Source organism: Cavia porcellus, unplaced genomic scaffold (genome assembly GCF_034190915.1).
Source record: "Cavia porcellus strain 051 isolate PalLab524CR breed Dunkin Hartley unplaced genomic scaffold, mCavPor4.1 scaffold_8, whole genome shotgun sequence".
Lineage (NCBI taxonomy): Eukaryota > Metazoa > Chordata > Mammalia > Rodentia > Caviidae > Cavia > Cavia porcellus.
In genome coordinates, this window is record NW_026947491.1 from 43,765,666 (window position 1) to 43,780,830 (window position 15,165).

The 15,165-nt window shown below is 48.8% G+C and overlaps 1 protein-coding gene across 1 annotated transcript; it reads right to left on the reverse strand.

Annotated features, from left to right (window-relative positions):
• Positions 1 to 2,649: 2,649 nt before the first annotated feature.
• On the reverse strand, positions 2,650 to 14,203 carry Krt82 (keratin 82). Its single transcript, XM_003475764.2, has 9 exons — positions 13,757 to 14,203; positions 11,845 to 12,053; positions 9,795 to 9,855; positions 9,079 to 9,174; positions 8,562 to 8,726; positions 5,632 to 5,757; positions 4,788 to 5,008; positions 4,561 to 4,592; positions 2,650 to 4,023 (listed from the first exon to the last, which is right to left on the reverse strand). Exons 1-9 carry the CDS (start codon positions 14,159 to 14,161, stop codon positions 3,788 to 3,790), a joined length of 1,551 nt encoding a protein of 516 aa, XP_003475812.1. The 5' UTR covers positions 14,162 to 14,203; the 3' UTR covers positions 2,650 to 3,787.
• Between the last annotated feature and the right edge of the window lie 962 nt (positions 14,204 to 15,165).

Below are 15,165 nucleotides of genomic sequence, written 5' to 3' on the forward strand. Positions count from 1 at the left end.
GGGATGAGGAAGTGGCAGACACAGAAGAAAGGCTCCATCCTGGGTCCTCCCATCCTCTTGATGCCATTGTCCATCCTCCCTCATCTAGGACATTTTTCCAGGGGCTTGTATTCTCCAGGAAGATTCTGGAAGCTCTGGCTTTTTGCAGATGTTTTTGCTGTCTATTAGAGGGCAGTGGGCTGTGACACTTCTTCCTGTTCCCTAGCGCCCGGTGGGGCAGGCCAGAGAAGTGTCAGAAGTGTCGGGGAGTTGAATGGAACTAGCACATTGAGAACACTGGGCCACCACTAGGAGGCACTTAAGTCCCACCTGCCTTGAGTCATCTCCCTTGTGGGAAAGGGAGAAACAGTGAGGAGAAGGGGTGTCCCAGGTAGATGTTCTGGAGAGGACATGCCCAAGCCCCTGAGCTTGTGTCCAGGCCTGAGATGTGACATTCCACTGTTGCGATGAGTAGTGTTGGCAATGGTTCCCGTGTCCTCCCTTTCCCACTAGACATTCTAGGAACCTGCAAGCTCTAAAATCAAAACCTCAAACAGATAGTCCCCAGGCCAGAGCCTCCATCTGGGGGAGGCAATTGTCTTTATTTCTACCTTATTTTTAGTCAAACACATAAGTGGTGTTATTTCCCAGGCTTCAGGTAATCATCTGTGGGATAGAGGTGGTTGATCTCCCTGGTATCTGTTTTTGCTGACTCAAGGTCAAAGCTTCCCTATCATTTCCAGAGCCCTGAGGTATTAGTCAGCAGGGAGCTTAGCTTCTCCAGGGCCAGGTCCGGAGCAATGAGGCTTCAAGTGGGAACTGAAGCTCTGAGGCCATTCCCTGGCTCCTTCCCCCGTACTTGGAGATTGATCTCTGAGTCACAGGCCCTGGGGCTCTGGGTCCGGGGCCACATAGCCCTCTATCTGGAGTCTCCTGGTCTGGCCACCTTCCCTTCACAGTCCCACAGGTCTTGAGGATTCAGGCTTGCCTGCCACCTACTGGAGAGCATTCCATGTCTGTGACTGAAGCGGCCCCTCAGTTCTGTCTCCCAGGACCCTCCACCTTGCCACCCCATGGAAATCACACAGCTGTAACTTCATGTCCCAGGTCTGGATCTCTGCTGGGTTGTAGCTCCTTGGGCTGGGGCCAGCTCCCACCTCCTCTAACAGCATTATTAAGACTCAATTCCCATTACCATGCAATTTATTCATTTAGAATTACAATCTAGTTATACTTACAGGTTTTATAACCATCACCACAGTCAGTTTTGAAACACTCTTATCACCCCCAAAAGAAACCTTTAGGCATCCCCCTAAGTCCCATCTCTCCCTCTTACCACCCTTAAAAGACTGCACTACTCAGCTTTCTGTTTCTACAAATTCTTTTGTTCCTGGACATTCTGTGCATTTATAATGTGAGTGGAATCATGTATTGAATGAACAGATTCATTCATTCTCTTATGATCAGATTTCATAATGCTTTCAGATTCACTCATGAGGTGGCATGTATCAGCTCCACTCTTTTCTATAGTCAAAGTAATATTCCATTCTATGACTGTGCTACATTTTATTTACTTGCGTTCATCCGTTGGTAGGTATTTGAGCTGTTTCTACTTTTTTTTAGCTGTTATGAGTAAAATTTCAAGTTTGTATGGAGTCAGATTCTTTTCTTTTGGATATATGTATAGGATAGAATTGCTGACAGAAGATTTTGTGTACCAGCCTGGCTGTTCCCCACTGTTCCATTGCTTATGCTGGGCCCTGGTACTGGACCTACTGTGCCTATGGGGCTGTCTCATTCTGCTGCCAGCCGTGGATGGCTTGACCCAAACAGGGCTTGATAATTTCCTACTATATGAATGAAAAATAAACATATGGGTTGTTTTGAGCATGTTGCCCATGAACCTGTAAGTCTACGGTTCTTTTCTTTTTTTTTAAGGGTTCTTTTCTTGCAGTCTTCCTTGTGAGTCTCTCTTTGACCTCCTTCCCAGCATAGCCATTAGTTGCTACGTGTCATTCTCATATGTTTTTGGCATTGTTATTTACGATTCAATTATTTATGATTCCTCAGTGAGGCTGAGAGTTCCTCCAGGGGTAAGCGGCATCTTTGTCATCTCTGTCTTGGCAGGGGGTGGGTGCTCTGTGTGACTGTAGGGTGGGGGAGGCTCATCCTGACTTTTAGGAGGGGCCTTGTAAGGGGCAGAAATCCCTTTTGAGGGGAGCTGTTTCTGGGATCACTGAGGCAACAGGGAAAGGTACAGGGGACTCAGAGATCGTGGAATACATTCACTGACACTAAATCTTGCCTCCAACCCTGAAATTCTTTACATGGGAAGAGGAGGTTGAGTGTCCTGGTCCTTTTCATGGTAGACAGTCACCTTTCTTCACTGCTTGCTCCAAGTCAGTCTGTTCAGGCCCTGGGAATAGTCTGGGACAGAGGACACAGGCCAGAGTTTGGGGGTTGCTAAATCCTAGTGTGATAGGGGGCCCATGGATTTTCTCTAGACCATATGCAGGAGCCCATGTATCAATGAGGTCTCTGTGCAATAGATGTGGCTTTTAAAAGCCACAAATGATTTGTGACTATTGGGGTGTGATGTGCAGGTTTTAAATACCATTTTTATGGGGCCATATTTGTCCCACAGGTCACTTATAAATCATTAACAAGTCATTTTTGCATTGCTGTAGCAACTTTTATTTCCATTCCCAAGGCTCCAATCTTCAAAGGCTGCTCCTAATTCCCCTTAGGCTTATTGCATATCCTATATAGAGAAGAGGTGGGTAATCTCCATTCTTACAGTGTTAAATAGAATCTGTTTACTGGGAACAGAGAACCCAGAGGTTCCAGGCAGAGAAATTGAATCCAAAGTGGGTGGGCCTTGTAGGAAAGTATCCTGGAAGGTGGAGTCAGCCCAGTGTTCCCTTTTCCCTATCCTAGTTCTAAGCCAGAGCTTCCAAGTTGCTAATTCAGCCATACAGACCCATAATAAGGAAATCTATGCTGTGGTCAGACTAAAGGCCCAAACAAGAGAACAAAAGAGGAAGGAGCAGGAACTGGGTGACCGTGTACAGTGAGGGTGAGAATTGATTCCATTGAGCAAATGTCAGTTCTTGATTCTCCATCTGTCTAGTAACTATTCCATTTCCTTTGTTTTAAACACTTCCCACCATCATCTGCCAATATAAGCTCAGGATACAGACTTACTTTCATAGTTTAGGGTCAGTATACCAAGCAAGTAAATCTGTATTCCAAAGAACACCTCTTGAGTTTTGTCTCGGAAGGACATTGTCAGATTCTGAGTGATCCTGAAATTTTGGCATGGCTTTTGAAAATCAGGATGGAATTTTGGAGGATTTTAGTGTTTGTAATAGTGCTTGTTTCCAGTGGGTGCTAAAAGAAGTTCACCTTTCTTAGGTGCACGACAATCAGAGGGCAGAAAGATGGTAAGCTGGGTTGGGGGTGGGAAGGAATGGTTGGCTTTGTGGGGAAACTGCCATCGACCTCCCACAAAGTAGAACTGTGGCATGTCCACTTAATCTCCAGCACAGCCGTGGTTGGGACTACTGACAATCTTTTGGCCATGCTGGGGCTGACGTTCATCAGGAGCAATGCATCCTCTTTCTCTGCATCTCATCCCATCCCAAGGACCCCCTTGGAAAGGTGGCTTTTGAAGGTAAGGATGAACCTGAGGAGCAGCTTAGTTTCCAGTGGAAATCCCAAGGGGACCTGGAGTCAATATGGGAAGGTGGGCTTTTGAAGTAACATTCAGGGATTGTCCCCTGGGTTTCCAGCCTTTGGGTCAGTGCTATTAGTGGTTGCAGGAGCTGCCCCCAGCCCCCAGCTTCATGCTAGAGAGCCTCCCACTCCCACAGGCCACAAGCCCCTGGGGCTCACAGGGGATGTAGAGTTCCCCAGTGGCCATCATGCTGCAGCCCCCGCTGCTCCTGAGGACGCTGGTGCTCCCTGTGCAGTACTCGGACCTCAGCACAGGTGTGCTGACCGCACATGGCTCAAACAGGATGGCACCTTTGGAACTGCTCACGGCTGTGGGGACAAAGAGTGAGACTCAGGGCCCCACCCCACATAGCTCTGAGAAAGCTGTCCTGAAACATCTCCTCGAAGGCCATTACTCTCACCTATAGCCACTGGCATTAAAAGATACTCCATCCCAGCAACAACTCCACCTCTTCCCATCCTAGCCACATCCAGAACTTGAAAGTGGCCCCTGTTCTCCTCGCCTTTCCCTGGAGGCTTATCGAGGTCAGGTCTGATGTCTGTTTTACTTCCTCCAGGTCTCTCCTGAGCCTGCTTCAAATCTTTGCACTCTAGCAAAACACTGTCTTGTCAGGGTGGCTCTTGGAGACCTTGGGGACCATGCTGTGCATGTGTTCATAGTTGCAACCCCCCAAAGATACGGATAGACCGGCCAGAGAACTTCTCCATCAACCCAAGGCTCATAGCAGATAAGGCCCCTCCTGTTGGGTAGGGAGGCCCCTGATGGCCTGGTGGAGGGTGTGGGCTTTTGTGCCAGGCAGATCAGCTCCTAAGCCCAGTACCTCTTGGGGTGGCTCATCTACTTACAGATGTTCACTGGCCCAATGCCTTCACACAGCCTGAGAAGAGGAAGGAGAAGACAAAAGATGTTCATTAGAGAGATTCAAGGAGCACCTCCATTTTTTTTTTTTTATCCTTACCTTGCAGAGGAGGAGGGCTTAGGTCTTTCTGGGTTTTCCTTGATTGGTGACTGAGTAAACAGCCTAAGTGCTAGAGAGCAGACACCTTTGGTGCCTCTCTTCATTCAAGCTTACCTGTGCTCTTCGCCCTCCAGCAGGCGCCTGTAGGTGGCGATCTCGATGTCCAGGCCCAGCTTGGAGTTCATCACCTCCTGGTACTCCTTGAGCAGGCAGGCCATGTCCTGCTTGGCCTTCTGCAGGGCCTCCTCCAGCCCGGCCAGCTTGCACTTGGCATCATTGAGGGCCGCCTCACCCTGCTGCTCTGCCTCAGCTATGGCCGCCTCGAGTTTGCAGCGCTGGAGGGGAGGATACCGCAAGGCATTGCAGGGAACCCAGAGGTCTATGCCAGACCCTCAGAAGAGCAGGGAAAACACATGGTGGTACCTGCCAGGTCCACATGTGCTGTGGATTTCACCCTAGGAGTGTGACATCTGGCTCCTCCTAGGAAGTGGAAGCCATGTTCTGTCTAAAACTCTGGAGGGGAACCCGAGACTTTTAGATATGCTCAGTAATTAAGAGGGTAGGTGGGTTGGAGGTCTAATAAATTTTAAGTGCCTGCCTGGTCTTCACTAGCTTAGAAGAAAAGCATGGATCTGATTTTATGAGCAGCTCAGGGTTGCCTTGAAGTTCACAGTTAGAGGTTTAGAGTCTGAGTTTGAAGGGACGTGGAGAATATCTTTCCTCTACCTGCTGTGACTTCATCTTTGACAAGAGGCCACCTGGCTGCTGTTGGGAACCTGGTTGTTTTCTGAGGTTCATTGCTACTGATAGTGGTCAGCCTGTATAGACAGAGCTTGCTTCCTCCGAAGCGAGGTGGGCCAGGTTTGTCCCCTTGCCAGCTGCACTCACTGCAGGGGTTGGACCTGCTCACATTGCCCTGATCTCTTGGTTGGGGTCTCATCGGCCCTGCTTGTCTCACCTGGGCCTTCACAGTCTCAGTGTCTTGTTGCAGCCGCTGGATCAGCTTGTTCATTTCCAGGATCTCATTCTTGCGGCGGCAGAGGTTGTCACTGTGGTTACCAGCTGTCACCTGCAGCTCCTCGTACTGCCGGGACATACAGGTCAGAACCCAGTCCCTGCACCATGGCATTGCTGGGCCCCTGACTCACTGCTCCCAGGCTCCTTCCGCCTCTCTGGCTTCTTCTACTTGCCCTGCTTCCCATCCCCTTCTCACTGATGATCAGGTGTGGGGTTTTGATGTGGCTGCTCCCCATTTCCATCTCGCCCCTTTGCTCTAAGCCTCAGGCTTGTTATGTTCCCCTCCAAACTCTAAGATCTTTCCTCTCTGCCACAGAGCCCAAGGGCTCCCTGCCTTTTAGATGCTGCTATAGACCTTGGAAGGGGTTTCTGTGTTCAGGCTGCAATGCTAACAGATCAAGGACTCAAAATGACCAAAAAAAAAAAAAGAGTGCAATGTTATGTCCTACTTTGGCCTACTTTTTTTTTGCCTTTTGCCTTTAAATCCAATTTCTGAAGAGTAGTTATATACAAATTACACTTGTAGAATTTTAAAACTCAGCCAACTTTAGATTTTTTGATAATTTGTAGGGACATCTTGTCCAGTAAATACACAATAGGACATAGGTATACTCTTTGGTTCTTTCATTATTTGGTTACTGTGGGAAGTCAGAAGTTGTCTAACTAATATTTACTCTTTTCTACTTAAAACAGAGCCCTGTGAGTTCAGATAAAAGACTGTTTCTTGGTCTTCTTTCCCTCCTTCTTTTTCTCCTTCTCCTTCTCTTTCTCCTCCTTCTCCTTCTCCTCCACCTACTCCTCCTCCTTCTTCTTCTGCCCCCTTCTTCCTCCTCCTCCTCTTCCTCCTCCTCCTCCTTTTTTGTCTTTTTGAGATACAATCTCACTATAAAGTTTAGGCTGGCCTTGAGCTCACTTTGTAGTCCACCCCGGCTTCAAACTCACAACAATCATCCTGCCTCAGCCTCCTAAGCACTGGAATTATAGGCGTACACCATCATGCCTGGCTTCTTGACCTTCTGATCAAAGAGATTTATTACCAATGCTGGATAGAGCTTCTAGGAAAGTTCTTTCAGTGGGAATGACTCAGTTGGCATGTTTCTTCTTTGTGCTTCTCCTCTTTCCCTGCATAGCATGAGTGTGTGTATTACAGGTATTGAAGCTATCTCAGGATATGAGGCAACCATGAACGTGAAAAGCCATGTTAAAGATGGCAGAACACTCCTGTGTCTGGGCAATATATTTTTGTACTTTGTTATCTAAGAAAAAAGTAAGTTTGTTACTGGGGATGGAACTCATGACCTCATGCTTACAGGCAAGCACTTGTGCTGCTGAGCTATATCCCAGGCCCTAAACTGAATTTGTCTTAACTATTGTTTTAAAAACTTCTTATTCTTATGGCTAAATACAATCCTTAACTAATAGAAATAATCTTTACCATTCTGTGGATGGGAAGATCAGTTTCTGTTACTGGAGCTCATCTGACTGGTGGGTGGCCCAGGGAAAGCCAGAGGAACAGCCTGCTGGGTGCAACCCGGTCTGTACTTAGCCACAGCTGAGCCCGCAGGGCTGACTCCTGCCAGGGTTTGTAACTTCTGATTACCTAGATCTTCAGACCATAGGCAGAGTGTCACTGGAGGCACTCGATGTACAGGGGCATCCATGACCTCAGCAAAAAGCCCAGTATTAGCGCAGCTCTGCAGAGGTACTGGATCTGGCCACAGGTAGGTTGTGCAGCCCGATGTCCCTCACAGCACATGCAACCCAGTTATCACACTTTTTGCCTCACACCCTGGCTCCTGTGGCTCCCCAGGTAGGCACATTCTTCTCCCATTCTCTGCTTATTGACATCTTCCTTGTCCTTCAAGAGCGGATCGAATGACCATGCCTCTGTCTTTCCAGACCCAATTTGTGTTTTTTGTTAACTCCCTGGACCTGCTACCTGACTTGGCATGCTCCTGTACTGGTTGGTCATACCTCCCACAACCCCAGTAACCTTTCTGAGAACACAGGTGGTCTAAGTTCCAGTATCCTCAGTGCCACCTGCATCCTTCCCTGGCTACTGTCTGGATGCTTGTGGTCCCCTTAGTCTTCACCCTGGTTTATTTTCTCAGTAGCACGCATCAACATCTACCATACATCCTTTCTACTTACTGGCTTTGTTTCTTGTCTACTGTCCTCAGCCCCAGAAGATGATGATATGAGTGACTGCTGTCTGTTCTGCTCCCTCCTGAATCCCCAGCTCTAGTACTGAGCTTGGCACATGGTGAGTGTCCAACAAACAGTTGCTAGCTGAATGTACTAACCAGTAATGATTGCATGTGAGATGGCTTTTGCAGGCAGGGAAGTGGTACAAAGATAATAGTATTTGTTAAATAGAATTGCCCAGAAGGCTCCCCCTGCCTCCCAGCAAGCCCCTAATTGCCAAGTCTGGGCCACCTTAATTACTGTTTTTGCCCCACCATTAGTCACCATCCCATGCTACTAGCTTCCTTCCTTGCCCAGAGGCATCTCCTTCATCATCTTCAATTATATGTACTGGGTATGTATGTTCCTCAGAGAAACATCTGATGAGTCTTTGGGTAAATACACTAGGGTCCCAACACCCTGGTCACCCTAGTGACAGGCCTGGGTTGTCTGTTTCCTTCCTACATAATCTACAAGGACCTGGCCTGAGGCCCAGCTGAAACAACAAGGCTGGGATTTATGGGATTTCCTGATGCTGTGGTGTGGCCACAGTCTTCATTAGTTCTGTATTCGTTACTTCCTGCAGCAGAAGGCATCTAAAGGCCCTCCCCTACCCCTCTCCCATTCTCCATTCCTTTCCTGCATCTCCCCCTATCCCAGCCTTGTCCCTCTGCATCCTAGCCTCACCTGGCGCTGGTACCAGGCCTCCAGTTCGATTTTGCTGCGTCTGGAGATTTCTTCATACTGCATCTTGATTTCATTAATGATGTCATCCATGTCCAGATCCCGGCTGTTGTCCATCTCCACAATGACTGATGTCTCAGAGATCTGAGACTGTAGTAGCGAGATCTCCTGGGGAGAAGAAGGAATGAGAGGATGGGGCAGTGAGCAGAGAGAGAGCCCATTCCAACCTCTGCCCATAGAAGATTTGTAGAGTTGGGCTGTAACTGTTCCCAGACTTCCATGGTCAAGGTGCTTCTTGTCCCCTTCTTATAGTGACTTGAACTTTCCCAGAGGGGTCTGAGAGCCAAAGAGCTGGGAGTCCACCTTCTAGTAATCTCACCCGCTGAGTACCGGCCTTCCCGCTAGGACTGCTTCCTGAGCTTCTCATGGAAACACAGTACTGGGCACATGCTCCCCACCCTCCAGCTCTTTTAGCACGGTTTCCGGCCCACTACCCAGAAGGCAGCATGGCTGTAGTTACCTCTTCAAACAAATTTTTCAAGAAGTTCTTCTCCAGCTCTAGAGCCTCCACATTGGTTTCCAGATCAGCTTTCACTAAGAAGGCTGTGTCCACATCCTGCAACAGGGCAAGGATGGAATCATGACCCAGTGCTGGAGCATGGAGGAACCATGTCTCTTCCAAGTAGACACATCTCTGGCCAGCTGGCTGCAGGCAGTGGGTGTAGGCTCTCCTCTCTGCACGGAGGCCCATGTGAAAATGCAGGGAGTGATGCAGCCATAGTGGGAGGGAGATGTTCCCAGTCCCGGGGTACTCTTAAAGGGGAAGGATTGGATGGGAGGAGTCTGAAATGTGGGTCATCAGAGCTTTTGCAGAACTTGACCTGGAAATATCTGGCTACATATCTGAGGAATCGGGGCAATTGTTTTCAACTTTGGAACTTTGAGTCAGAGTTTTATTGTCTTTGACTTGCATTAGCCACATTTCCAACTGCTTGGGAAGATACAGACTTATCTAGCTTTGGTCAATGAGTGGTCAATGAGTTGGGGGTGAGGCAGGCCAGTATCTGCCCTTTGCAAGTGGGCTGGGTTGAGGGAGAAGAGTGGCTTTTGTCTCTGCTAGGGTAATGGAGCTGGTGTAGGAGTCTGAGGGGTAAGGATCCTTGGGTGAGTGGGTGGACTGTGGACACATCTGGACACAGTTCCATATCCTCCCACCTCCCTGTGCCGCCTCCTCACCTTCTTTAGGGCAACAAACTCATTTTCAGCACAAGGACGCAGGGAAAGCTCCTCTTCATACCTGATAGGATGATGGAGAGTTTGTCATTGGGTGTGTAAAAGTTTGGAAGGGATCTGGGATCAGACCTTTGGGGGCCACTATGCTGTTTTTGACTGACTGCCCTATTTCTAGACACCTGTTGTTCCTCCTCCATTTAAGACAGGTGATTATTACTAGAGCTTCTCACAGCCACCTTCCAAGCTTATGTCCTCCCACTCCCGTTTCTGCAATGAATCATCCTCTGGGAGGTCCTCTTGAGGCTACCAGCATTCCCTCTTGCTATGGAGGAAGCCCTTTCACCTCGTTGTTTCCTTTGGGAATTTAAGAGAGATGGTGCTGCTGACCTGTCCATCTTTGCCAAGGTATCCTGAACTGACTGCAGCCCATGAAATTTCTTGTGCAAAACGTGGCAAGCATGGCCAGGACCGCAGTCTGGTGGCAAAAGTAGCAATTACCCACTTGACCAGACTCACAGAGGCAGCCTAACTATGTCCCCAAGCTCCTTTGCCCACTCATTGCCCACCTTGAGGTTCAGGGATTTACTCTGGCGAGAGTGATTCATTTGGCGAACAGTGTCCATCCATAGAAGTTTCTCTGTGCTTCTGCATGCCCATTTCTCTTTTGCCTAGCAGAGTCTGCCCAGCTGTAGTGCTGGGCTCCAGAGTTTACTGCCTTTCTTTGGATTCCCCCTGTCACTTGCTAGTCATGGGTAAGTGGGTTGTGGGACTTGACATCTGCACCTCATCTTTTACCTGTCTTTGTCTGCTAGAGTTGTCCCCTCACTTGGCATCCCCTAGCCCTTCTTTGCATCTACTCCTTTCCTTTTTCATTTCTGAGGTCTACTCTGGATTCCACTTCTAGAAGAAACCATTGCAAGGGACATCATCTCTCAAGGCCCCCACCCGATGACTTCTCCTGTGGGAAGCCCTCCCCAGCTCCCTCCACTCATCCTGTCTCAGGACTCCTCTCTGCATTGTCCTACTTATAGGTGTCCACATTTAAGTGCAACTGGCCTGTGTATACTGGACTGGAGCATCTTGAGAGAAGGGGTCACTTTCCTCTTTCTAGAGCATCGTACTTCCCAGTGCAGTGTCTAGCACTGAGGACTGTGGTTGACACTCATGGTGTGAATGTCTCCAACATAGCTCAATTTCATCGACACATCCTCTGAAAACTGCTGCTCTCAGTATATGTGCAGTTTCTCCCCAGCAACATAGACTCCCTCAGGGTGCTGGCTCAAGAGCAGTTTTACTCAGGAACCCCCAGGAGGCAACAAATCTGGGCCTCAGTCCCTTGCAACCATTGAAGCTACTTGGCTGGCAACTCTTCATTAATGTGTGCCTGTGAGACACCTTCTCCAGGCTGTGATCAGACCTGCAGCTTCACTGGGGAGGACATGCAGGGTGGGATTGACAATGTAAATCTCAAAGCACTGGGGTTGGAGATAGAAGCAGTTGAGTGCACGATAACAGGGAGGGGTGGATGACAAAGATCTTAGATCATTTCTAGCTGTGTGATGGGCAGGGATGGGGAGGCAGGCAGTCAAGGGTGAGAGAAAAAGTGAGCTTGCTGGATGGGCAAGGGGAAATACCCGGAGGGTTTATCAGGTGGAAGGAAGAGCAGGCATCAAAGCTTGGTGAGAAGAGCCCTAGGATCCATTGGGGGACTAGAAAACAATTCTGGGTTTGTGAATGGAAGATGAGGCGGAACAGGCAGGTAGCTTAGAGCAGACAACGGGCTCCAAAAATGGCAAGTAAAAGAGTGTGTTTTACACTGAGAGATTTTGAGGGCCTTGTGTAGGCAGAGAAATGGAGGAGGTGAAGACAAATGCAGAATTGTGGAGCTGGGAGCACCATCTACATAATAAATGCTGTGCTCAGCCTATGTTATCCCACATAATTGTTCTTCCCCTACTGAGCTTGATGTACCATTTTACACATGGAAAACCAAGGCCCAGATCCTGTATCTCCCCCTAGATCCCTTTGTGAGGTGAAAACATAGCCAACTCACTTTTTTTGGTAGCCCTCCAGTGCATCTTGGACACTGCAGAGCTCTGCCTCCAGCCTCCCGTGCTCCCCGGACACACAATCCAGTTCCCTCCGCAGGGTACAGATGTAGCCCTCGAAGAGGGGCTCCATGTTGCTCTGGCAGCACCTCTGCTGCCGCATGAAGTTCCACTTGGTCTCCAGCAGCTTGTTCTTCTGCTCCAGAAACCTCACCTGTGGCCAAAAATGAAGCATCACCAGGAGGTAGGAGTCCTGGGGACTTTATCTTAGAGAGGGTAGTAGGATGACTTTGTGCCCTCTCCCAAAACTGGAATGTGCAAAAGTTAAGGTCTGCATAGTTTGAGACCTATGGCTGTCTCTGTGTCTCCTCTACCTGGGGGGAACTTGGAGGGCCCCCATTTTCCACTTGGGCTGTATAAGTACAGTGCTGCTCCATGGGGCTTGGAGCAGGTTCGTGTTCCAGCTCTGTCTGCCTGCCTCTGGCTAGACTTGTGACTTTGGCTCACTCTTCTTCCTAATGAGCCTCTTTGGGATGCACTCCACCAACCTGCCCACTAACGTAAGACTGTGCTGCTTGGGAGTCCATGTTTTTTTTTTTTTATTGTTGTTGTTTCTTTTTTTGCAGTCTAGGGGCACTTAGGGAAGAAGGTCACCTCAAAGATTGTATCTTAGGACTGTCAGCTCTCTTCACCTATTCCGTCCCATTCCATGATGCCTGAGAGATATACAGGTCACACAGTGACATGGGCAGCTACAGGCTCCTCTCCAGATTTGTGTATTGGCACCAAGATTAAAAGAAATTGAGTTGGCCCTGGCCATCTAGTTTGTCACTGGTAAAGGGATGATGGCTGCAAGTCTTTCCCTTGGGATTTCCAATACTGAGCCTTGCCTTTTGTGACAGCTGCACTCCTGGAGGAAATTTGCCCTACTTCTGGTGAACACCACATCAACAGGACCCTCCCAGCCTTACTGAAAGGGGTGTGGCATCATTGATGGGCAGGATCCACATTCTTGGAATGGGGTTACAACCAGAAATTTGTAAACCTTACAAATAAAATCATACGTGAACAGGATCTTTTGTGAAGCAGGTTTTTTACAGCCTACTTCCTCCATTTCTACCAGTTTCTTGAACCCTTCCCCACGAGGCAGTAGAATCCTCAGGGTTGAGCAGGGAGTGACTTATACAGGGATTCGATCACAGGAGTAGAGCCAGCACCAGGTCTCAGTACACTGATTTATGTCCCAGCAGCTTTGGGGTCACCAGAAATACCACATCTCTCGACATGAATCCTAACTACTTCAAGAGCTTCCCTGGCAAGGGGAGACAGGCCTGGGGGCAGCTGATGGGTAACAGACCAGTTAAATGCCTTTAAAGGTAGCATACTGCCCTTCTCTGAGGCTTTCTGCAGCTCTGGATCTGGGGCTGACAGCTGTAAGACTCCAGCAAAGGCCATTTTGCATCCCTACCCATGACTGCGCTACTTTTTCCTCTTCTGACTTTTAAGCTGATGGCAAATTTTGAGATCACAGTGTCCAAAACTCCTGCCTTCAAACTTGACTCTTGAGGCAGCTCAGGCACATAGAAGGTGGTCCTATGTTAAGGCGTCACCAGGAAGTGTACTTCTCAGACTCTGGTCATTCTTTTCAGTTTCTCTTACAGTCTGACCTAAAGTACCCTCGGTGATTTTCCCAGATAAAACCTAGAGAGAAACAATCCACTAAAACAAGACTGCGAAGCAGAAGCTTTCAGTGCTGAGCTTGATCTAACCAGCTTTCAACAATGAATACTGGCGGAATTCTAGAGAGGCCAGCAGACAAATGGTCACTTCTCTGCTGTCAGCACTTGTCCTTCACACAGGTATCTCTGTGGTGGATTTTTTCCCCGCTGCCTTGATGCTTTGGGCCTTCTCTCTTACCTTGTTGATGAAGGATGCAAAGCGATTATTGAGGCCCTTGATCTGCTCCTTCTCATCCATTTTCACCCTCTGTATTGTTGGATCAATCTCCAGTTCCAGTGGGACCAGAAGACTCTCATTAATGGTGACAGGAGTGATGCAAGCAGAAGGTCCACAGGTAGCCCCAACTCGATAACCAAAGCTGGGCAGGCCACATCTAGAGGCGACCCGAGGTCTGCCAAAACCCACATTGCACAGGCTCCGGGAACCAAGGCAGCCCAGGACTCGGAGACTCCCACCGCTGTTAGGCCTGCAGGGCCCCTTGTTCACTTCATAGTGGGTGACCATCCGGGGCATGACAGCTGAGCATGAGCTGAAACTCCTACTGCCACACCTGGAGCCCATCTGGAAGGAGCGGCACGACATGGCAGGAGTGACAGCCAGAGAGATGGAGCCCTAGAGGGGAGAACAGGGGGTAGCAATGACCAAGTCATGCCCCAGCTTCTCCTTTTTTATATGGCAGTGGACTGGAGGGCTGCACTGGGTCAAACCCCAGATCACCATTAAATTAGGTTTATGAGCTTGGGATATTAGTGGCTGCTAAGTAGCAGGGTGGATAATTAGGGTAGCAAAGAGCAAAGGAAGGAGCCAATGGTCAATGCTGGTGGCACCTATAAAAATTCTATTTGTCCTTTTTCCTTGTTTATGGAAGCAATGAAAGGGGGCAGCTAGAATACTATATTTGACCTATCTAGTATCTCAGCCTTGAGGAAAGAGGGAATGGAGCTTTATCATTTCATAGGTGGGAAGGGGACTGAATTATACACCCTGGGTTCCCTGGGCTTAGAGAGCAAGCCTATCTCTGTGCCTTCCTCCAGGTCCCCCAGACCCAAGAGTCCCTGGGACCTCCTCAGTGGGCCCAGAAATTCTCAGGGTAAAGGGCTTTTGGGACAGGAGAAGTCTCTCTTCCACAGGCTGGTCCTTGTCCTTCTTAGGATTATGGGCTCTGGGTCTGGTGCAATGCCCCAGCCCTGACATTCTGTGTTTCACCTGGAGTCTCCCTGAGTAGATGGAGCCTTTTGTGGCCTGTACATATGTGTAGGGACAACAGTTGCCCCAGAAATGCTTCAGGTGAGATTCAGGCTTTCTTTCTAGTACCATGTCACAGACAAAGGTCTTTGCAGATATCTGCAGCCCCTCTTTTCCTATTTTTCCTCTTTTTGCCCCTCCCAGCAGTGTAACCTCTGCTGGGATGACCAGCCTTGCCCTTGAATTCTGTTTCCAGGCTGAAATCAAGCCAGTAATAATAGTTACTGACTGGGGATTTATTATGCGTCAGACCACCCTGAGTGCATCTATTATCTCATTTGATTCTTAGGAGAATGCTATGACGTAGATACTATTTTACAGAAAAGGAAGATGAGGAGCAG

Coding starts and splice junctions, on each gene's coding strand:
- Krt82 (XM_003475764.2), bottom strand. CDS start 14,161: ATGTCGTGCCGCTCCTTCCAGATGGGCTCCAGGTGTGGCAGTAGGAGT. Junction 12,054..13,756: donor TTGCATCCTTCATCAACAAG/GTAAGAGAGAAG, acceptor TTTTGGCCACAG/GTGAGGTTTCTGGAGCAGAA. Junction 9,856..11,844: donor CTGGAGGGCTACCAAAAAAA/GTGAGTTGGCTA, acceptor TCATCCTATCAG/GTATGAAGAGGAGCTTTCCC.